Consider the following 24134-nt stretch of genomic DNA (forward strand, 5'->3'; position numbering starts at 1 on the left):
TGAGGGCAGGTTGTTTGCCCCCGGTGATGTGTTGTGCAGACCGCACAACCCTCTGGAGAGCCTTGCAGTTGATGGCGGAGCAGTTGCTGTACCAGGCTGTGATACAGCCCAACAGGATTCTCTCGATTATGGATCTGTAGAAGTTAGTCAGGGTTTTGGGTGAATAGCCAATTTTCTTCAGCCTCTTGAGGTTGAAGAGGCACTGTTAAACCTTCTTCACCACACTGTCTGTGTGGATGAACCATTTCAGTTTGTCATTGATTTGTACGCCGAGGAACTTAAAAACTTTCCACCTTCTCCACTGTTGTCCCTTCGAAGTGGATAGGGGGGTACTCCCTCTGCTGTTTCCTGAAGTCCACGATTATCTCCTTTGTTTTGTTGAAGTTGAGTGAGAGGTTGTTTTCCTGACACCTCACTCCGAGTGCCCTCACCTCCTCCCTGTAGGCTGTCTCGTCAGTTGTTGGTAATCACGCCCAATACTGTCTTGTCGCCTGCAAACTTGATGATTGAGTTGGAGGCGTGGCCACGCAGTCGTGGATGAACAGGGAGTATAGAAGGGGGCTGAGCACACACCCTTGTGGGGCCCCAGTGTTGAGGGTCAGCGAGGTGGAGATGTTGTTTCCTTCCTTCACCACCTGGAGGCGGCACGTCAGTAAGTCCACGACCCAATTGCACAGGGCGGGGTTGAGGCCCAGGGCCTCCAGCTTGATGATGAGCTTGGCGGATACTATGGTGTTGAATGCTGAGCTGTAGTCAATGAACAGCATTCTTACATACAGTTGAAGTCAGAACTTTACATACACTTAGGTTGTAGTCATTGAAACTAGTTTATAAACCACTCCACACGTTTCTTGTTAACAAACTATAGATTTGGCAAGTCGGTTTGGACATCTACTTTGTGCATGACAAAAGTAATTTTTCCAACAATTGTTTACAGACAGATTATTTCACTGTATCACAATTCCAGTGGGTCAGAGGTTTACATACACTAAGTTGTCTGTGCCTTTCAACAATTCCAGAAATCTATGTTATGGCTTTAGAATCTTCTGATATGCTAATTGACATAATTTGAGTCAATTGGAAGTGTACCTGTAGATGTATTTAAAGGCATACCTTCAAACTCAGTGCCTCTTTGCTTGACATCATGGGAAAATCTAAAGAAATCAGCCAAGATTGTAGACCTCCACATGTCTGGATCATCCTTGGGAGCAATTTCCAAACGCCTGAAGGAACCACGTTATTCTGTACAAACAATAGTACGCATGTATAAACACCATTGGACCACAGAGCCGTCATACCGCTCAAGAAGGAGATTAGTTCAGTCTCCAAGAGATGAACGTACTTTGGTGCGAAAAGTGCAAATCAATTCCAGAACAACAGCAATGGACCTTGTGAAGATGCTGGAGCAAACAGGTACAAAAGTATCTATATCTACAGTAAAACGAGTCCTATATCGACATAACCTGAAAGGCTGCTCTGCAAGGAAGAAGCCACTGCTCCAAAACCGCCATATAAAAGCCAGACTATGGTTTGCAACTGCACATGCTGACAAAGATCGTACTTCTTTGAGAAATGTCCTTTGGTCTGATGAAACAAAAATAGAACTGTTTGGTCATAATGACCATTATGTTTGGAGGAAAAAGGGGGAGACTTGCAAGCCGAAGTACACCATCCTAACCGTGAAGCACGGGGGTGGCAGCATCATGTTGTGGGGATGCTTTGCTGCAGGAGGGACTGGTGCACTTCACAAAATAGATGGCATCATGAGGTAGGAAAATTATGTGGATATATTGAAGCAACATCTCAAGACAACAGTTGGGAAGTTAAATCTTGGTCGCAAACAGGTCTTCCAAATGGACAATGACCCCAAGCATACTTCCAAAGTTGTGGTAAAATGGTTTAAGGACAACAAAGTCAAGGTATTGGGGTGGCCCATCACAAAGCCCTGACCTTACTCCTATAGAACATTTGAGGGAAGGACTGAAAAAGTGTGTGCGAGCAAGGAGGCCTACAAACCTGACTCAGTTACACCAGATCTGTCAGGAGGAATGGGCCAAAATTCACCCAACTTATTGTGAGAAGCTTGTGGAAGGCTACACAAAACGTTTGACTCAAGTTAAACAATTTAAAGGCAATGCTACCAAATACTAATTGAGTGCATGTAAACTTCTGACCCACTGGGAATGTGATGAAAGAAATAAAAGCTGAAATAAATAATTTTGTGGTGATGCTAACTGACCTAAGACAGGGAATTTTCACCAGGATTAAATGTCAGAAATTTAGTTTAAATGTATTTGGCTAAGGCGTATGTAAACTTCCAACTTCAACTGTAGGTATTATTTTTGTCCAGATGGGATAGGGCAGTATGCAGTGTGATGGCGATTGCATCGTCTGTGGACCTGTTGGGGCGGTATGCAAACTGAAGTGGGTCTTGGCTGGCCGGTAAGGTGGAGGTGATATGACACTTGACTAGTCTCTCAAAGCACTTCATGATGACAGAAGCGAGTGCTACGGGGCCGTAGTCATTTAGTTCAGTTACCTTTGCCCGTAAACACACCAGGGATGCCTTCTGGGCCAGCAGCCTAGCGAGGGTTAACAATTTTAAATGTTTCACTCACTTCGGAGAAGGAGAGGGCGCAGTTCTTGTTAGCGGGCCGCGACGATGGCACTGAATTATTCTCAAAGCGGGCAAAGAAGGTGTTTAGCTTGTCGACGGCGTCAGTGACTTGGCTGGTTCTTTTTGTAGTCGGTGATTTCCTGTAGACCCTGCCACATACGTCTCGTGACTGAGCCGTTGAATTGCGACTCCACTTTGTCCCTGTACTGTCATTTTGCTTGTTTGATTGCCTTGCGGAGGGAATAACTACACTGTTTACATTCAGCCATATTCACAGGACTCTTTCCATAATTAAATGCGGTGGTTCGCACTTTCAGTTTTACACAAATGCCGCCATCCATCCACGGTTTCTGGTTAGGGTAGGTTTTAATAGTCACAGTGGGAACAACAGCTCCAATGCATTTCCTTATAAATTCACTCACAGAGTCAGCGTATATGTCAATGTTATTCACTGAGGCTGACCGGGAACATATCCCAGTCCTCGTGATCAAAACAATCTTGAAGCGTGGATTCCGATTGGTCAGACCAGTGTTGAACGTTTCTGGTCACTGGTACACCCGATTTTCTGCCTATAAGACGGTAGGAGCAAGATGGCGTCGTGGTCGGATTTTCCGAAGGGAGGGCGGGGAAGGGCTTTGTATGCATCGCGGAGGTTAGAGTAGCAGTGGTCGAGTGTATTACCCCCGCGCGTAGTGCAATTAATATGCTGATAGAATTTAGGTAGCCTCTCAAATTTGCTTTGTTTAAATCCCCAGCTACAATAAATGCAGCCTTGTGATATATGGTTTCCAGTTTACATAGAGTCCAATGAAGTTCCTTTAGGGCCATGTTGGTGTCTGCTTGAGGGGGAATGTACACAGCTGTGACGACAACTGACGAGAATTCTCTTGGAAGTTAATATTGCCGGCATTTGATTGTGAGGAATTCTAGTTCGGGTGAGCAGAAGGACTTGAGTTCCTGTATGTTGTTATCATTACACCATGAGTTGTTAATCATGAAGCCCCGCCCTTCCTCTTCCCAGAGAGATGTTTATCTCTGTCGGCGCGATGCATGGAGAAGCCCGGTGACTGAACTGATTCCAACAACATATCCCGTGAGAGCCATGTTTCCATAAAACAGAGAATGTTACAATCTCTGACATCTCTCGAAGGCAACCCTTGCTCGAATTTGATCTACCTTGTTGTCAAGAGACTGGACATTGGCGAGTAGTATACTCGGGAGCGGTGGGCGATGTGCACCTCTACGGAGCCTGACCAGAAGGCCACTCCTTCTGTGGCGCAGTTGTTTTGGGTCGTCTTCTGGGATTAGATCCATTGTCCTGGGTGGTGGTCCAAACAGAGGATCTGCTTCAGGAAAATCGTATTCCTGGTCGTAATGTTGGTAAGTTGACGTCGCTCTTACAGCCGGAAATAACTATTGGATATATGTAATAAGGCTTAAGATTTCCTAGGGTAACAATGTAAAAAAAACTAAATACTGCATAGTTTCCTAAGGAGTTGAAGCAAAGCGACCATCTCCGTCGGCGCCATCTTGTTCAAAATCATTTCACACTTAATTATTCATAACGTTGGACCATTCATTACAAACAAGCACCTAATAAAGTAAGCCTCCACTTTCTTTGAGAACTTAAAGCAGAGTTTCCCAAACTCGGCACGTTTTGCTTTTTGCCCTAGCAATAAACAGCTGATTAAAATAATCAAAGCTTGATGATGAGTTGATTATTTTAAATCAGCTGTGTAGTGCTAGGGGTAAAAACTAAATATGCACCATTCGTGGCACCCAGGACTGAGTTTGGGAAACACTGCCTTAAAGGGATAGTTCACTCAAATTACAAAATGACACATAGGTTTCCTTACGTAGAAGGTATGACAGCAATCCATGCTTTGGTTTAGTTTCCCTAGCACTGGCAAGCACTGTTTCCAAATGCTAACGGTCATGGGATAGATGTTAGCATTTTTCACACATAACAAATCATTGTTAAGTGACTTTAGTGAGCTTCAAAATCATTTTTAGATACTTTAGGATTATTTATTTATTATTATTATTTATTATGTGCAAAAAAAGGCTAATATTGCTCCCATGACTTGAATGGGATACATGCCACAAATGCTAAAATGTTAGTATTTGGAAACAGTGCCAGGGAAACTAAACCAAAGCATGGATTGCTGTCATATCTTGGCCATAGACTGCTTACAGAGTAAGGAAACAAATATCTAATTTTGTAATTTAACACTGTCTGGGTCCACACACCTCAGACAGACAGACAAACGGACCATTGGAGGTAAAGTACAGTGAAGTGAGGAACTCACCGGTATATGGCCGGGTAGGGGGCATCCAGGCACATGTCTTCCAAAGCCCCGCCCCCCCAGCAAAGCAAATAATGCGCCATATTGTCCCCAGAGCCACGGCCCTTTCACCCAACCACGGCATTCGGCAGTGATGTAACCCTGGCAGTCAACAGTCGGATCTACTGACCACAGCGATCCTCTGCCCACTGTCTAGCCACACGTTGACACCGCCCTGCTCTCAGCCTGAGCCACATCTTCAATGTGCATTTCACAACATATTCTCTTCCATTTCCCCTCCTTTGTGTCTGGATTCTCTCTCTGCCTTATTTGGCGCCCTAATCTGTTGCCTTTAGCCTGTTGCTGCCCTCCCCTGCTGTCCTGTCTGCCTCTATCTCTCTCTCACTTTCTCTCACCCTCAATCTCCTTCCCTCTTCAGCTCCCTGTAACTCTCTCGTTCCAAACTTTGAAGTATCCAAGCTGGTGGACACAGTATGTGGTAATAACTTGGCAGGGTCTTTGTTGAACTCAAAGTTACACTTGGTCAGTCTCAGTCTCTCTCTCTCTCACTGCCCTCTTTCTCTGTCTGTATTGGTCTGTGTGTGCCTCTCTCTGCGAATCGCTCATCAGCTGGGCTATTTTCTGCTGCTGGAGAAGGTATGCATTTCCTCTCTCCATGGCTGCAAACCCCCTCACTCTTCTCTTCCTCTCTTTGTCTCCCCTTACATTCCCTCTCTCCCACTGACCCCCCTTTCTATGTTTCTAACCTACTTTCTGATTTCACATCTCAGTCAGCTCCTATATCTCAGAAAATACACATGTATCAGATTTAAAGCAACAATCAAGTAAAACATGTTTCAGTAAAGCCAAACAAGTAGGAATGAAAGCTAAATCAAAGTAGCCTACGGCAGGTATTCCCAAACTGGGGGTATGCGCAATGCCGTCACGGGTACGCGCAATTAAAAAATATGTAAAAAATATTTTTAAACATTATCTTCACATTTTTAAAACAGTCCATCTATATTTTCCATTTCCCCCTCGCCCGAGTAGCGTCATTTCGACGCCAAAAATAAAATTAAACCATCTCGTGTTCAGCGGAATAACAATGTCAAATACAGGTAGCCTCGTCAAATAATTAACATCCAATCACATTAACCGTTTCTCTCTTGCGGGAATTCCACTAACGGTCTGTATGTAGCCAAACAAGGCTGCTGCTCATTCCGTTCGCTCTAAAATTGATAAATGGTTTTTAAAAAGTAAGGCCCGTGTCCAAAGAGACACATACCAGCACTACTGGCAGTACTCCACCTGCACCTGTCGACGACACAAGTTGTTCTGCTTCCACGAGCACATCCAATGCTACCATCAGTAATTCTACATTTGTTGTTAACCCAGCTAGCATGGACACTGACAGAATCTGATGCAGCCGAAGAGCTACTGCCCCCTTACCCGGGAAAGCACCGAACAACAGATGGACTTTGGACCATCGAAGAGGCGCAAATGTGATGAGAACTACATTGACTTGGGGTTCACTTATATTAGTTTGTTATATGTGCAAAAGTACTATCTTACAACTCGATGAAACCATCACTGTTGCGCAGACATTTAGAAACAAAACATGGCAATTTAAAAAATAAGCCACAGGAGTTTTTTGAGCGAGATCTAAGATGACTTTCGAGTAGTAAGACATGTATAAAAGCAACAGATACCATGAATAAGAAGGGGCTAGAAGCATCTTATATGGTGAGCTACGAAGTGGCTAGGACGGGCAATCCCCATACTATTGTGGAGGGCTTAATTCTTCCTGCTGGCGCAGATATGTCTGGGGCAATGCTGGGGGAAAAGGCCAAAACAACTATACAGACAATGACTTCATCAAACAACACTTTCACGACGGCATCAGTGACATGGCAGATGTTTTGAAATAATTACTGCTTCGCATACAAGCCAGTGAATTCTATGCGTTACAGCTGGATGAGTCAACAGCTCCTGGTATATGTCCGTTACGTTTATGGGGGGTCAATTAAGGAAGACATGCTCTTCTGCAAACCACAGGAAACCAAGACAACAGGAGAGGATATTTTAAGTACTGGACAGCTTTGTGACATCAAATGGACTTTGGTGGTCAAGATGTGTTGGTATCTGTACTGATGGCGCAAAAAGCCATGACAGGGAGACATAATGGAGTGGTAACACACGTGCAAGCAGTTGCTCCCGACGCGATTTTGGTACATTGCTGCATCCACCGAGAGGCTCTTGCTGCCAAAGGAATGCCTGACAGCTTGAAAGACGTTTTGAACACTACAGTGAAAATGGTTACTTTGTTAAAGCAAGGCCACTGAACTCTCGTGTATTTTCTGCACTAGGCAATGATATGGGCAGTGACCATGTAATGCTTTTACAACATACTCAAATCAAATCAACTTTTATTTGTCACATACACATGGTTAGCAGATGTTAATCCGAGTGTAGCGAAATGCTTGTGCTTCTAGTTCCGACAATGCAGTAATAACCAACAAGTAATCTAACTAACAATTCCAAAACTACTGTCTTATACACAGTGTAAGGGGATAAAGAATATGTACATAAGGATATATGAACGAGTGATGGTACAGAGCAGCCTAGGCAAGATACAGTAGATGGTATCGAGTATAGTATATACATATGAGATGAGTATGTAAACAAAGTGGCATAGTTAAAGTGGCTAGTGATACATGTATTACATAAGGATGCAGTCGATGATATAGAGTACAGTATATACGTATGCATATGAGATGAATAATGTAGGGTAAGTAACATTATATAAGGTAGCATTGTTTAAAGTGGCTAGTGATATATTTACCATCAATTCCCATTATTAAAGTGGCTGGAGTAGAGCCAGTGTCAGTGTCAGTGTGTCGGCAGCAGCCACTCAATGTTAGTGGTGGCTGTTTAACAGTCTGATGGCCTTGAGATAGAAGCTGTTTTTCAGTCTCTCGGTCCCAGCTTTGATGCACCTGTACTGACCTCGCCTTCTGGATGATAGCGGGGTGAACAGGCAGTGGCTCGGGTGGTTGATGTCCTTGATGATCTTTATGGCCTTCCTGTAACATCGGGTGGTGTAGGTGTCCTGGAGGGCAGGTAGTTTGCCCCCGGTGATGCGTTGTGCAGACCTCACTACCCTCTGGAGAGACTTACGGTTGAGGGCGGAGCAGTTGCCGTACCAGGCGGTGATACAGCCCGCCAGGATGCTCTCGATTGTGCATCTGTAGAAGTTTGTGAGTGCTTTTGGTGACAAGCCGAATTTCTTCAGCCTCCTGAGGCCTTCTTCACGATGCTGTCTGTGTGAGTGGACCAATTCAGTTTGTCTGTGATGTGTATGCCGAGGAACTTAAAACTTGCTACCCTCTCCACTACTGTTCCATCGATGTGGATAGGGGGGTGTTCCCTCTGCTGTTTCCTGAAGTCCACAATCATCTCCTTAGTTTTGTTGACGTTGAGTGTGAGGTTATTTTCCTGACACCACACTCCGAGGGCCCTCACCTCCTCCCTGTAGGCCGTCTCGTCGTTGTTGGTAATCAAGCCTACCACTGTTGTGTCGTCCGCAAACTTGATGATTGAGTTGGAGGCGTGCGTGGCCACGCAGTCGTGGGTGAACAGGGAGTACAGGAGAGGGCTCAGAACACACCCTTGTGGGGCCCCAGTGTTGAGGATCAGCGGGGAGGAGATGTTGTTGCCTACCCTCACCACCTGGGGGCGGCCCGTCAGGAAGTCCAGTACCCAGTTGCACAGGGCGGGTCGAGACCCAGGGTCTCGAGCTTGATGACGAGCTTGGAGGGTACTATGGTGTTGATTGCCGAGCTGTAGTCGATGAACAGCATTCTCACATAGATATTCCTCTTGTCCAGATGGGTTAGGGCAGTGTGCAGTGTGGTTGAGATTGCATCGTCTGTGGACCTATTTGGGCGGTAAGCAAATTGGAGTGGGTCTAGGGTGTCAGGTAGGGTGGAGGTGACATGGTCCTTGACTAGTCTCTCAAAGCACTTCATGATGACGGAAGTGAGTGCTACGGGGCGGTAGTCGTTTAGCTCAGTTACCGTAGCTTTCTTGGGAACAGGAACAATGGTGGCCCTCTTGAAGCATGTGGGAACAGCAGACTGGTATAGGGATTGATTGAATATGTCCGTAAACACACCGGCCAGCTGGTCTGCGCATGCTCTGAGGGCGCGGCTGGGGATGCCGTCTGGGCCTGCAGCCTTGCGAGGGTTAACACGTTTAAATGTCTTACTCACCTCGGCTGCAGTGAAGGAGAGACTGCATGTTTTCGTTGCAGGCCGTGTCAGTGGCACTGTATTGTCCTCAAAGCGGGCAAAAAAGTTATTTAGTCTGCCTGGGAGCAAGACATCCTGGTCCATGACTGGGCTGGATTTCTTCTTGTAGTCCGTGATTGACTGTAGACCCTGCCACATGCCTCTTGTGTCTGAGCCGTTGAATTGAGATTCTACTTTGTCTCTGTACTGACGCTTAGCTTGTTTGATAGCCTTGCGGAGGGAATAGCTGCACTGTTTGTATTCGGTCATGTTACCAGACACCTTGCCCTGATTAAAAGCAGTGGTTCGCGCTTTCAGTTTCACGCGAATGCTGCCATCAATCCACGGTTTCTGGTTAGGGAATGTTTTAATCGTTGCTATGGGAACCACATCTTCAACGCACGTTCTAATGAACTCGCACACCGAATCAGCGTATTCGTCAATATTGTTATCTGACGCAATACGAAACATATCCCAGTCCACGTGATGGAAGCAGTCTTGGAGTGTGGAGTCAGCTTGGTCAGACCAGCGTTGGACAGACCTCAGCGTGGGAGCCTCTTGTTTTAGTTTCTGTCTGTAGGTTAGGGATCAACAAAATGGAGTCGTGGTCAGCTTTTCCGAAAGGGGGGCGGGGCAGGGCCTTATATGCGTCGCGGAAGTTAGAGTAACAATGATCCAAGGTTTTTCCACCCCTGGTTGCGCAATCGATATGCTGATAAAATTTAGGGAGTCTTGTTTTCAGATTAGCCTTGTTAAAATCCCCAGCTACAATGAATGCAGCCTCCGGATAAATGGTTTCCAGTTTGCAAAGAGTTAAATAAAGTTTGTTCAGAGCCATCGATGTGTCTGCTTGGGGGGGGATATATACGGCTGTGATTATAATCGAAGAGAATTCTCTTGGTAGATAATGCGGTCTACATTTGATTGTGAGGAATTCTAAATCAGGTGAACAGAAGGATTTGAGTTCCTGTATGTTTCTTTCATCACACCATGTCTCGTTAGCCATAAGGCATACGCCCCCGCCCCTCTTCTTAACAGAAAGATGTTTGTTTCTGTCGGCGCAATGCGTGGAGAAACCCGTTGGCTGCACCGCCTCGGATAGCGTCTCTCCAGTGAGCCATGTTTCTGTGAAGCAAAGAACGTTACAGTCTCTGATATCCCTCTGGAATGCTACCCTTGCTCGGATTTCATCAACCTTGTTGTCAAGCGACTGGACATTGGCAAGAAGAATGCTAGGGAGTGGTGCACGGTGTGCCCGTCTCCGGAGTCTGACCAGAAGACCGCCTCGTTTCCCTCTTTTTCGGAGTCGTTTTTTTGGGTCGCTGCATGGGATCCATTCCGTTGTCCTGTTTGCAAGGCAGAACACAGGATCCGCGTCGCGAAAAACATATTCTTGGTCGTACTGATGGTGAGTTGACGCTGATCTTATATTCAGTAGTTCTTCTCGACTGAAACCTAAGATGAACTGAGGTACTAATGTAAGAAATAACACGTAAAAAAACAAAAAACTGCATAGTTTCCTAGGAACGCGAAGCGAGGCGGCCATCTCTGTCGGCGCCGGACTAAATCTGGTTATCAAGGGGCAAAGTATTGACACGTTTTTTTAAATTGAGAGGCGAACTTAAAGTTTTCTTTACTGACCATAATTTTCACTTGTCTGACTGCTTGCATGATGACAAGTTTCTCACATGACTGGCCTATATGGGTGATGTTTTTTCTCGCGTGAATGATCTGAATCTAGGATTACAGGGACTCTCCACAACTATATTCAACGCGCGGGACAAAATTGAGGCTATGATTAAGAAGTTGGAGTTCTTCTCTGTCTGCATTAACAAGGACAACACACAGATCTTTTCATCATTGTTTAATTTTTTGTTTGAAAATGACAATGTCAAATGTGACACAGCGAAGCACCTGAGTGAATTGGGTGCACAATTACGCACGTACTTACCTGAAACAGATGACACAAACAACTGGATTCGTTATCCCTTTCATGCCCTGCCTCCAGTCCACTTCCCGATATCGGAACAAGAGAGCCTCATCAAAATTGCAGCAAGCGGCTCTGTGAAAATTGGATTTAAATCAGAAGCCACTGCCAGATTTCTAAATTGGGCTGCGCTCAGAGTATTCTGCCTTGGTAAATCGCGCTGTTAAGACCCTGATACCCTTCGCAACTACGTACCTACGTGAGAGTGGATTCTCGGCCCTCACTAGCATGAAAACTAAATACAGGCACAGACTGCGTGTGGAAAATTATTTAAGACTGAGACTCTTTCCAATACAACCCAACACTGCAGAGTTATGTGCATCCTTTCAAGCACACCCTTCTCATTAATCTGTGGTAAGTTATTCACAATTTTTGATGAACAAATAAAGTTTTATTATGTAAGATGGCTAAATAAATACTATTATACTATCATTTGTGCCCTGGTCCTATAAGAGCTCTTTGTCACTTTCCACGAGCCAGGTTGTGACAAAAACTCACAGTCATTCTTATGTTTTATAAATGTGTGTGTGTGGCAGGCTTACAATGATGGCAACAACAACAAAAAACATTTGAGAGTGCGCTAACCCTGGTGCTAGAGGGGGTATGCAGCTGGAGGTTGAATGTTTAAAGGGGTACAGGACTATAAAAAGTTTGAGAACCACTGGCCCACAGCAATGACACCATATATGTTCCTTTATAAAAACATTTAAGGTATTATGGTTTCTTATGGTTTTACTTGTTCATATTTTTTCCAACAAATCTGGTCCTAGAATAATGGGTCTTGGATCAAAACTTAATTTTCTCAACTTGTAAACCTGGACGGATGGTTAAGTCAGCATTTTATTAAATCAAACTGCCTTTCGTATCATTACAGAGTACAAAGGGAAACACAGCCAAGAGCTGCCCAGTGACACAAGCCTACCAGACGAGCTAAACTAACTGCTCGCTTCGAGGCAAATAACACTGAAACATATATGAGAGCACCAGCTGTTCGGGAAGACTGTGTGATCACGCTCTACGCAACTGATGTGAGCAAGACCTTGAAACAGGTCAACATTCACAAGTTCGCAGGGCCAGACAGATTACCAGGACATGTACTGCGTGCATGCGCTGACCAACTGGTAAGTGTCTTCACTGATATTTTCAACCTCTCCCTGTCCGAGTCTGTAATACCAACATGTTTTAAGCAAACTACCATAGTCCCTGTGCCCAACACTAAAGTAACCTGCCTAAATGACTACTGACCCATAGCACTCACGTCTGTAGCCACAAAGTGCTTTGAAAGGCTGGTCATGGCTCACATCAACACCATTATCCCAGAAACCCTAGACCCACTCCAGTTTGCATACCGCCTTAACAGATCCACAGATGATGCAATCTCCATTGACTACACACTGCCCTTCCCCACCTGAACAAAAGGAACACATATGTGAGAATGCTATTCATTGACTACAGCTCAGTGTTCAACACCATAGTGCCATCAAAGCCCAGTACATCACTGGGGCCAAGCTTCATGCCATCCAGGACCTCTACATCAGCGGTGTCAGATGAAGGCCCTAAAAATTGTCAAAGAATCCAGCCACCCTAGTCATAGACTGTTCTCTCCGCTACCGCACGGCAAGCGGTAAAACCCCCCTGTTTTACACCGCTGCTACTCTAACCGGTGCTCCCACACATTGACTCTGTACCGGTACCGAGTTTAGTCTCGCTATTGTTATTTTACTGCTGCTCTTTAATTACTTGTTACTTATATTTCTTATTCTTACTCGTATTTTTTTATACTGCATTGTTGGTTAGGGGCTCTTAAGTAGGCGTTTCGCTGTAAGGTCTACAGCTGTTGTATTCGGCGCCTGTGACTAATACAATTTGAAGTAAATGACTATCGCGCCGTAGCAATCACTTCTGTCATTATGAAATGCTTAGAGAGACTAGTCAAAGATCATATTACCTTCACCCTACCTGTTACCCTAGACCCACACCAATTTCGTTACCGCGCCAATAGGACCACAGACGATGCAATCGCCATTCAGACTCCATACTGCCCTATCCCATCTGGACAAGAGGAACGCCTATGTATGAATGCTGTTCATTGGCTACAGCTCAGCATTCAACACCATAGTACCCTCCAAACTCATCATTAAGCTTGAGACCCTAGGCCTCGACCCCGCCCTGTGCGACTGGGTCCTGGACTTCCCGACGGGCCGCCCTCAGGTGGTGAAGGTAGGAAACAACATCTCCACTCTGCTGATCCTCAACACTGGGGCCCCACAAGGGTGCGTTCTCAGCCCTCTCCTGTACTCCCTGTTCACCCACGATTGCGTGGCCATGCATGCCTCCAACTCAATCATCAAGTTTGCAGATGACACTACAGTGGTAGGCTTGATTAACAACAACGACGAGACAGACTACAGGGAGGAGGTTAGGGCCTTCGGAGTGTGGTGTCAGGAAAATAACCTCTCACTCAATGTCAGCAAAACAAAAGAGATGATTGTGGACTTCAGGAAACAGCAAAGGGAGGACCCCCCTATCCACACCAACGGGAAACAGTGGAGAAGGTGTAAAGTTCCTTGGTGTACATATCACCAACAAATTGAAATGGTCCACACACCCAGACAGTGTAGTGAAGAAGGAGCAACAGCGCCTCTTCAACCACAGGAGGGTGAAAAATAATTCTGAACTTTTACAGGTGCACAATTGAGAGCATCCTGTCAGGATCTATCACAGCCTGGTACGGCAACTGCAGCGTTCACAACAGCAGGGCTCTCCAGAAGATGGTGTGGTCTGCACAACGCATCACCGGTGGCAAACTACTTGCCCTCCAGGACACCTACAACACCCAATGTCACAGGGAGGCAAAAAAGATGATCAAGGGCAATAACCACCCAAGCCACAACCTGTTCACCCCGCTTCCATCCAGAAGGCGAGGTCAGGACAGGTGCATCAACGTTGGGACAGAGAGATTTAAAAACAAGGCCATCAGATTGTTAAACAGCCACCACTAGCACAGAGAGGCGCCTGCCTACCGACAGACTTCATATCATTGGCCACTTTAATAAATGGAACACTAGTCACTTAAATAATGCCACTTTAAGAATGTTTACACATCTCACATTACTCATCTCATATGTATATACTATACTATCTATTGCATCTTAGTCGCTCTGTCACTGCTCATCCATATATTTTATACTTATATATTCTCATCCCATTCCTTTACTAGATTGTATGTATTAGGTTTTGTTGTGGAATTGTTAGATATATTACCTGTTAGATACTGTTGCACTGTCGGATCTAGAAGCATAAGCATCTGTACTACACTTGCAATAACATCTGCTAACCATGTGTATGTGGCCGTTAAATTTAGATTTGAACTGGATGGGAAGATACAATGGATATGAGTCGGTCTACACATACTGTAGAACATACACTGAGTGTACAAAACATTAAGAACACTTGCTCTTTCCATGGCAGACTGGCCGGGTGAAAGTTATGATCCCAATTGTTAAATCCTCTTCATCTACACTGATATGAAGTGAAGGAGACAAGTTAAAGAAGGATTTTTAAGCCTTCAGACAATTGAGACATGGATTGTGTCTATGCCATTCAGAGGGTGAATGGGCAAGTCAAAATATTTAAGGGCCTTTGAAATGGATATGGCAGTAGGTGCCAGGCGCACCAGCTTGTATCAAGAACTGCAACGCTGCTGGGTTTTTCACGCTCAACAGTTTCACGTGTGTATCCAGCCAACTTGACACAACTCTGGGAAGCATTGGGGTCAACATGGGCCAGCATCCCTGTGGAAGGGAGGGCGGGGTGGCGCAACTCAATATTAGGAAGGTGTTCCTCATGTTTAGTATACTCATTATTTGTTTTACATAATGTACATGTATGCATACTGTATATGAACTTTCACTAGTAGGGCCCGAGTACCTAGATTTTCTCAGGCCCATATTAATAGAATTTGTCTCGTAAACAAAGTTATAATAACTCCATTCTTAGCAGGGTTGGAGGGACTGATACACTACACCTTGCAATGAAAATTACACCAATTTAGTTACTATACATTACACTTGTTCACTTTTCAAGTAAATCATCAGGCACACACATCCAATCAAAAGTCCACACCAATACTTTAACCAAAGAGGTATCATACCGCTGAGCCCAAATCACAGGAATTCAAACCACAACTCAATCCCTCCATGTTACAGACAGTACGGTACTCAAAACGAATTTCTGGATAAACGTTCAACAAAAGAAACAGTGGCTCTCTGGCCTCATCTAGTGGTACAACTGAATTTCTGCGGTTGAGTTTCACAGGCATATAAAGTATACCATACTCACACAAAAAAAGTATGTGGACACCCCTTCGAATTAGTTGATTTGGCTATTTCAGCCACACCCGTTTCTGACAGGTGTATAAAATCAAGCACACAGCCATGTAATCTCCATAGACAAACATTGGCAGTATGACGGCCTTACTGAAGAGCTCAGTGACTTTCAATGTGGCACTGTAATAGGATGTTAACTTTCCAACAAGTCAGTTCGTTGAATTTCTGCTAAAGCTGCCCCGATCAACTGTAAGTGCTGTTATTGTGAAGTGGAAACGTCTAGGAGCAACAACGCCTCAGCCGTGAAGTGGTAGGTCACACAAGCTCACAGAATGGGACACACGAGTGCTGAAGGCTGTAAAAATCATCACTCCTCGGTTGCAACACTCACTACCGAGTTCCAAACAGCCTCAGGAAGCAACGTCAGCCTAATAGCTGTTCGTCAGGAGCGTCATGAAATGGGTTTCAATGACAGAGCAGTTGGAGTGGTGTAAAGCTTTGGACTCTGGAGCAATGGAAAAGCCTTCTCTGGAGTGATGAATCACGCTTCACCATCTAGCAGTCCAACAGACGAATCTGGGTTTGGCGGATACCAGGAGAACGATACCTGCCCCAATGCATAGTGCCAACTGTAAAGTTTGGTGGAGGACGATTAATGTTCTAGGACTGTTTTTCATGGGTCGGGCTACACCCCTTAGTTCCAGTGAAGAGACATCTTAACGCTACAGCATACAATGACATTCTACACGATTCTGTGCTTCCAACTTTGTGGAAGCATGACAATGCCCCCGTGCAAAAAGCGAGGTCCACACAGAAATGGTTTGTCGAGATCAGTGTGGAAGAACTTGACTGGCCTGTACATAGCCCTGACCTCAACCCCATCGGACACCTTTGGAATGAATTGGAACGTCGACCGCGAGCCAGGCCTAATCACCCAACATCAGTGCCCGACCTCACTAATACTTGTGGTTGAATGGAAGCAAGTCCCCGCAGCATTTTCCAACATCTAGTGAAAAGCCTTCCCAGAAGAGTGAAGGCTGTTATAGCAGCAAAGGGGGGACCAACTCCTTTTGGTAATGTAGTGTATGTCTACACAGTTAATTTGGTCAGATCAGTCATATTCTGATCAAAACAGCTGTATGCAAAGCAGACACTGTCTGTCAATATTGGAAATGCCAGACCAAACATATGCCAGTCACACATGTTTAGATTATAGGCCCTAAACATCTAAATGTAATCAAAGTAATTGGGAACAGCCATTCCAGGGACAACACATGGCATGAGATTTTAGTGACAGTGGTCGTCTAGCAGCAGTAAAGAGATGTATTACCAATGCAGCATAAACAGTTTATCATTAGGAAACTGCATAATATGATCCTATATCTTATAATAGAATCTTCATATAACAAAATGTGTTGCCACCATCACCAGCACACGCCACTGCGGACAATGGAAAACAAACACAAAAATGCACTCGAGAGATGTCACAGCTAAACGATCCTTTAGAGATTGTTAAAATGTTGTGAGTGCAGCTGTGTGTGCGTGTGTGTGTGTGCGCGGGTGACCACTTTCTCCTGCACGGACACTGCAGAGAAGCTGATACAAAAGGGTCTAAATGAAGCAGACCTTAAGATGTCCACTGTCCACGCTTGTCTGTCACTCACCTGATGAAAGGCAAGCCTAAGTTAGTTCGCAAGCAGTCTTTCTCCAACCGGGACTTCCCTCCTGACGTATAATCCTGCTCAGAGGTGCTGCTGAGCCCCTTTCCTGTGGGGGCCAGGGTGTTCTCAGAGCATGTGGGGTCAGACACACTGGGGAGCTCTGGATGGGCCAGGGGGGCAAAACTCAGCTCGATAATATGACGAGCACTCTCACAAATTTGGCTTTGGATCTTAGGGGTAAGGGTGGGCAGGTCAAAGGTGAATATGGGTGGGCCGCTGGAGGTCAAGAGGTCAACGCTGTCCAGGCTGCTGTAGGAGGTGCCCTTGGCTCGGTGAGACTCCATGATCCTTTCGAAGTGGCGGCTGAAGGAGTCCAGGCTATCCACTGAGGTCCTGCGAGGGCTAGTCACTGAGATGGAGGACTTCAGGGTTGACTGGGCATCCGATATGTGGTCCAGGGGACAACTACAAGAAGACACCATGTAGAATGTATTAGGAACACATGAGGTATCTGATTGGCAAATATCTACTATATTTGTGTCTCTATAAATGCTTTACATTCAGACTACAGGGTATGGTGTGTCTGAGCTGCAGTGAATATCTCACCCCTTCAGCAGCAGACTGTACACCTGATTGTCCTCCTGGGTGGCATGCTGTCTCTTCTTATCCCCCTGCATCCTCACACTGGCCCAGCTCACCACCTCCTCCTCTTCCTCCTCCAGCTCGTCCTCCTCCAGCTCGTCCTCCTCTCCGTCAGTGCGTACTATGGTACTGGCGCTGGAGGCAGAGGTGCCGAGCACACTGCGGTTACTCCCAAAGGCGGAGTCCACCTCCTCCTGCTCTCTCTCGGCCTCAGCCAATATCACCTCATCTAGGTCTGTTTCCCTATAGCATTTCAGGGGCACAGCATCTAAGTCCGTCTCAGCGTAGTTGATGGCTCTCCGGATGATGCCCGTCTTGGGCGAGAAGCCAACCACAGTGACCGGGGGCGGAGTCACCAAATCCACCACCTGCTGGACATCGTGATAGGATAAACTCTGACTCTCATCATCCCATCCCCTCCAGTGACCTGTGGGCTTCAGGAGCAGGGAGGAGGTGGGCAAGGGAGACTCACTGGAGGTCCCACTCGGGGGGGCTTGAGAGGACTCTGGGATATCAAAAGAGACAAACAGAGCATGTAAAAGTGAGTAGGAATAATATAGAACAATTAGCCTGTTCTAAAAACCATGCAAAACTGTTGTTGTTTTTTTAAGTCCTGTTCTAAAGCTCAGTAGTCATTTTGAGATTGTATTCCATTATGATTGAGTATTGAGTGGACTGACTACGGTAATAACATTCAACGTTTGGTAGAACTTAGTAAAATGACCTGTTCTAAAAAACATGCAAATGTAATAAAATGACCTGTTCTAAATGTATAGATTGTTATCACGGTGGTATTGTTTATGGTCATTCACTATTTTGGGACCTATAACAGACTGTCTGGGATGAACTGAGTACTGTAACATAATAGGGAAAAATGGAAAATGAGTGAGAGAGATGCAGAGATATAGAAAATGTCATCAAAATCAAGGGAACAGATTCTCTAAAGTCCAAATACTTAACAGGAAACAGATTAGCTGTGTATGAGGCTGAGATGTCTAGACTCAAAACTATCAATAAAGGTAAACAAAGAAAGTGTTTGTTTGAGAAGGAAGAGAGTCCGACTTTAATAAGGACAGAGCTGATGCCAGGCCATGATGGCGCTAAAGCCAAAGCTAGCTAGAGCTAATTGGATTACAAGAGTATTGTGAAAATAGCTGCTTGTTTACGAGAAGGGGCTGACGAACTAGGAAGTCCGAAATGGAGGAGGAAGAGTAAGACAGTGAGGCAAATCCTGCATCCATAACCAAGTGGGAAGGTAGTAATTCCCAGTTGGATGCATTTACGTGTTTTGAACTAGTTTGAGAAACGCTGATTGGCTAATGGCCAACAAGCTGCGCCAACCACAAACTAAAAGAACAGCTTTCATGTTCACTGAGTGCACAAAACATTAGGAACACCTTCCGACTATTGAGTTGCACCCCTTTTGCCCTCAGAACAGTTACAATTTGTCAGGGCATGGACTACAAGTTGTTGAAAGTGTTCCACATGGATGCTGGCCCATGTTGACTCCAATGCTTCCCATAGTTGTGTCAAGTTGGCTGGATGTCCTTTGTTTCCCACTACTAATAACCAGTTGGAGCGATGTTCAAGTAGATTTTTCCCCGTAGTAAAACTCAGCAAAAGATCATTCGTAAAAATCCAAATAACTTCACAGATATTCATTGTAAAGGGTTTAAACACTGAACAAACATGGGAAACAATGAACCATAAACAATTAATGAACATGCACCTATGGAATGGTCGTTAATACACTAACAGAGTACAGACGGTAGGCAATTAAGGTCACAGTTATGAAAACGTAGGACACTAAAGAGGCCTTTCTACTGACTCTGAAAAACACCAAAGGAAAAATGCCCAGGGTCCCTGCTCATCTGCGTTGACGTGCCTTAGGCATGCTGCAAGGAGGCATGAGCAATGCAGACATGGCCGGGCAATAAAATTGCAATGTCCTTACTGTGAGACGCCTAAGACAGCGCCACAGGGAGTCAGGACGGACAGCTGATCGTCCTCGCAGTGGCAGACCACGTGTAACACCTGCACAGGATCAGTAAATCCGAACATCACACCTGCGGGACAGGATGGCAACAACAACTGCCTGAGTTACACCAGGAACGCACAATCCTTCCATCAGTGCTCAGACTGTCCGCAATAGGCTGAGAGAGGCTGGACTGTGGTCTTGTAGGCCTGCTGCAAGGCAGGTCCTCACCAGACATCACCGGCAACAACGTTGCCTATGGGCACAAACCCGAGTCGCGGTTTTGTCTCACCGGGGGTGAAGGTCGGATTTGTGTTTATCGTCAAAGGAATGAGCGTTACACCGAGGCCTGTACTCTGGAGCGCGATCGATTTGGAGGAGGAGGGTCCGTCATGGTTTGGGTCGGGAACTTGCAGGTGCCTTGGTGGAAGTGTGGGGTAACATCTCACAGCAAGAACTGGCAAATCTGGTGCAGTCCATGAGGAAGAGATGCACTGCAGTACTTAATGCAGCTGGTGGCCACACCAGATACTGACTGTTACTTTTTTTATGATGACCCCCCCTTTGTTCCGGGACAAATTATTTAATTTCTGTTAGTCACAGGTCTGTGGACCTTGGTCAGTTTATGTCTCAGTTGTTGAATCTTGTTATGTTCATACAAATATTTACAGATGTTAAGTTTGCTGAAAATAAATGCAGGTGACAGTGAGAGGATGTTTCTTTTTTTGCTGAGTTTATATGGTAAATACCACCTTCCCACTTGGCTATGATCGCAGCATTAGACCTCTTTCAGGACCACCCACCTTTAGAATCATGGCTGTCCTCTATGGGCTGTCCAAACAGGAACTCCCATTTGGCACGGGCAATCTTCTGGGAGTGCAAGGATGGGCCCAGCACAGAGGATCCGCTTTCCGACTACAACACAACAGACAATGAGAATGATTGAGTAGGTGATACATAAGGTATAATGTACACTTATAAACAGTCGCACACACACACACACACACACACACACACACACACACACACACACACACACACACACACACACACACACACACACACACACACACACACACACACACACACACACACACACACACACACACACACACACACCTGCATCCCAGATGCTGTCTCTTCAGTGTCATTGCTCTTCTGGCTGGACTGGCTGGATGTCTCTGGAGAGAGACAGTCCCTTTCTGGCTGAGTGCTCTCCCCCAGACTGCCTGTCACTCCACTGGAGCTTTGGGAGGACCCCAGTGCCCCACTATGGTCCTGGGTCTCCCCCCTCTGTTCCCTGTTTACTCCATGTTTATACCCCTGATACCCCAACACAGCTGCACCATTCCTTCTCTGCTGCAGCTCCTCCTTGGTCACCACATACACTTCATCACCATCAGCAGTCGGACTCTCACTATAGGACTCCTCCCTGTCCGCAACGGACCCATTCTCCCTCCACTGCTGCATCCTGGAGCTCCAGCTCTCTGGCGGCTCCATGTCAAGTCCTATAATCAGGCGCCTGCTGCTCTCCGGGTTGTCCCTCGGACTCCCTCTGTCGAAGCGGGTGTCATACGGTCTCCTCTCCAGGCTGGGGGAGCCTCGGTCTCCCATGTACTGCGGGGGCTGGTGGCGGTGCAGGGTGGGGCTGTCTTTCGTCAGCAGCTCAGCTCTCTGCAGCCGTGGGTCTATGATAGGAGTGTGGGATGCTACCACCAGGTGCAGCGTAGCTGGCATAGCAGGGGAGGAGGTTCCCTTCTGCAGTAGGAGGGGGGAAGCTTGCCCCTGTCCTTGACCTGGTCTAGACTCTCTGGAGTGGGGTCCAGATCTAAGAAACTCCTTGTCTGTCCACCTATGGTCCTGTAAGTGTGTGTGAGTGTTAGCTTCAGGGTGGGGCTGTGCTGGAGAACCCTGGCCCTGGAGGGTGGCGTAGGGTTGAGACTCCCTGGAGATGTTACCAGACTTGGGGCTCTCTGACCTGGTGGAGTTAGCCTGTGACAGAGTGGGGGAGGGAGTCCCCCTGTCCATGAAGATAGTGGACAGCTTGGTTGCTTCCTCCGCCAGCTTACGGGCCATGTGAGGGCTAGTGGCTGGGGAGTTACTCCTTCTGTCACTCGTCTGGTTCAATCCCTCTCCCAGCTTGCTGTCATTTGACTGACCTGACTGTTTGGAGTTGACCTTGTTTGGTAAACAGCGGCTATCGCTAGGAGTGTGGTGGCGTGTGTGGCTGCTAGCCCTCTGGTCGCAAGAGGTTGGGGTGCTGGTAATCATGCTTGCTGGTATTTCATGCTGAATTGCAGTGGGCCTGCCTGCAGGTAATGGTGGGCGAAACTTGGAAGACAACCTTGGACTCTCGTCCCCAAACTTGCAGGCCAACCTGGGGCTGTGGTCCCCACATTTTGAGGACAGCCTGGGGCTCTCGTCCCCTGGCCACAGCCTGTGGTGGCAGCTAACACTGGAAGGGGACATGGTGAAGTTGTAGTAGGACTGCCTGGCTTGAACAGAGAGCTGGTGAGAAGCTGGGCTTCTGGGGAGGCCATTCAAACCACGGTTACTGTCAGAGTCTATGAGGTGTGCATTGATTGGCAGCGTTTTGGCACCCCTAGGCAGGACCGGGGACCCACCCCAGGACTGGCAGCGGGGCTGCTGTTGGTAGTACCGAGGCAGGCTGGGGCTTCTGTCTGGGCTGTAGGCCGCCAGTCTGCGCCTCAGTTCCGGGGAGCCAAATTCCTCCATGGCCCTGTAGGTGGCCTCTCTGGCCACAGTGTCCAGAGTGGCCCTGCGGAGGCAGGGGGAGCTCCTGGGGGACCTTCCGGAGGTGGGACAGGACAGTTTGGGGCTGGAGCTACCCGAGCTATCCGACCACACAGGGTCACTGAGCCTCTTCCTAAGGTGGGCAGGCATATACCCCTCCTCCACACCTCTACTGAAAGGGTTCTCAGGTACACTTGGGCACACAGCACTGTGGGGGCTGTCCACAGACTTAATGCTGGCTTTCTCTATGTAACTAAAGCTGACCACAGAGCACTTGCCCTCGTCTCCCACACCAGAGCCATTGTAGGACCTGCGCCCACTGGTTGGAGTCGAGGGGGACGTTATTCTCCCAGAGGAGGCAGGGGATAGGGGCACCCTCCTGTGGTAGTGCTCAATGTCTGAGGAGCGGGCGAGCACCAGACTGTCATGCTGCGGCCCATTGGGTGCTGGCTGGAGATTGGAGAGCAGCTGACCAATCCCCTCATAAGGCAGACGCTGCTCGTGGTGTGTGGGCGGTCCGGAGTTGTCCGGTAGGTCCAGCTGGAAACTGACAGATTGTCTGGAGGAGGACTTGGAGGTGAGGCTGGGACTGCTGCCCCCATCTTTATGCAACACCCCTGGGGACATGGAGGCTGGGCTGGGGATGGAGGTGGATGGGCAAGTGCAGGTACAGGTAGAGGTGGAGGTAGAGTGTCTGGGGGTGCACTGGGACTGAGGTAGGATGTCAGGCCCTTGGAGCACTAGTGGGTGCATCCCCTCCACACCACCTTCCAGCTCCTTCCCTGGGACAGACCTCACCTCCACATACAGGTGCAGGATCTTGCCTGACTTAGACATGGTCCCCACACTGGCCGCAGTGGAGCCTTCTGTCTAATTTTTGTATTTTTTTGGTCTTTGATAGTACTAGTGCTCTTATCCTAAACCTCCTAACCCCAAATGAAACAAAATGGGTCCATTTGGTGAAGATTAGTAAGCTGGAGGATGATCGGCAGGCCTCTTTGCCATGCTGCAATGCTCAGCTTCTTTTCAGTCTGCCAAAGATAAAGAAAAAAAGAGTCAATAATATATTAGGACCATTTAGAAGAAAGACAATAAAACAAACAAACAAACTGACACAGAAGGATATTCAGAATCCATGATTGAATGTGTGTGTGTGTGTGTGTGTGTGTGTGTGTGTGTGTGTGTGTGTGTGTGTGTGTGTGTGTGTGTGTGTGTGTGTGTGTGTGTGTGTGTGTGTGTGTGTGTGGTGTGTATTTTTTGTTTGTGTGTGTTCACCTAAGTTTGTCTCGGAGGAGCCGCATGTGTGTTATGTTATATAAAAAACCTCTGATCTGCTCATTTGCATAACCTGGGAGGTGAGTCGGTCATGCCATTGTCTACCAGAATCACCGCATGACTCCATGGTCTCGGTGCTTTCCCCTGACCCCCTGGGCAGGTGACTGTAGGCAATACAGACAACAGAAACAGCTACTCCCAGTCATTTTGGGTGAGGCTCAAGGTTGGTACCTCTGAACCTACTATCATGGTTAGCAGGGTCAGGTCCTGCTGTATCGTTACCAACCAGTGGAGCACAATTGTGCATAGAGCAATGCTGGA

At 46.8% G+C, this 24134-nt stretch overlaps 1 protein-coding gene across 2 annotated transcripts in view; it reads right to left on the reverse strand.

Moving 5' to 3' along the window:
* Window positions 1-24134, reverse strand: part of LOC118400992 (PH and SEC7 domain-containing protein 1-like) — a 73565-nt gene that overhangs the window by 25070 nt on the left and 24361 nt on the right. Inside the window, exons 2-5 of one of the 2 annotated variants that reach the window (XM_035798071.2) lie at window positions 20904-23569; window positions 20588-20699; window positions 17774-18314; window positions 17171-17632 (exon numbers count right to left, since the gene is read on the reverse strand). In XM_035798071.2, coding sequence (XP_035653964.2) covers window positions 17171-17632; window positions 17774-18314; window positions 20588-20699; window positions 20904-23375 — 3587 coding nt within the window. In that variant the 5' untranslated portion in view covers window positions 23376-23569. Of the gene's footprint in view, window positions 1-4926; window positions 5572-17170; window positions 17633-17773; window positions 18315-20587; window positions 20700-20903; window positions 23570-24134 lie in introns of those variants that run through there. The other variant, XM_035798088.2, reaches the window with a different exon arrangement.

The sequence above is a fragment of the Oncorhynchus keta genome, chromosome 2 (genome assembly GCF_023373465.1).
Source record: "Oncorhynchus keta strain PuntledgeMale-10-30-2019 chromosome 2, Oket_V2, whole genome shotgun sequence".
NCBI lineage: Eukaryota > Metazoa > Chordata > Actinopteri > Salmoniformes > Salmonidae > Oncorhynchus > Oncorhynchus keta.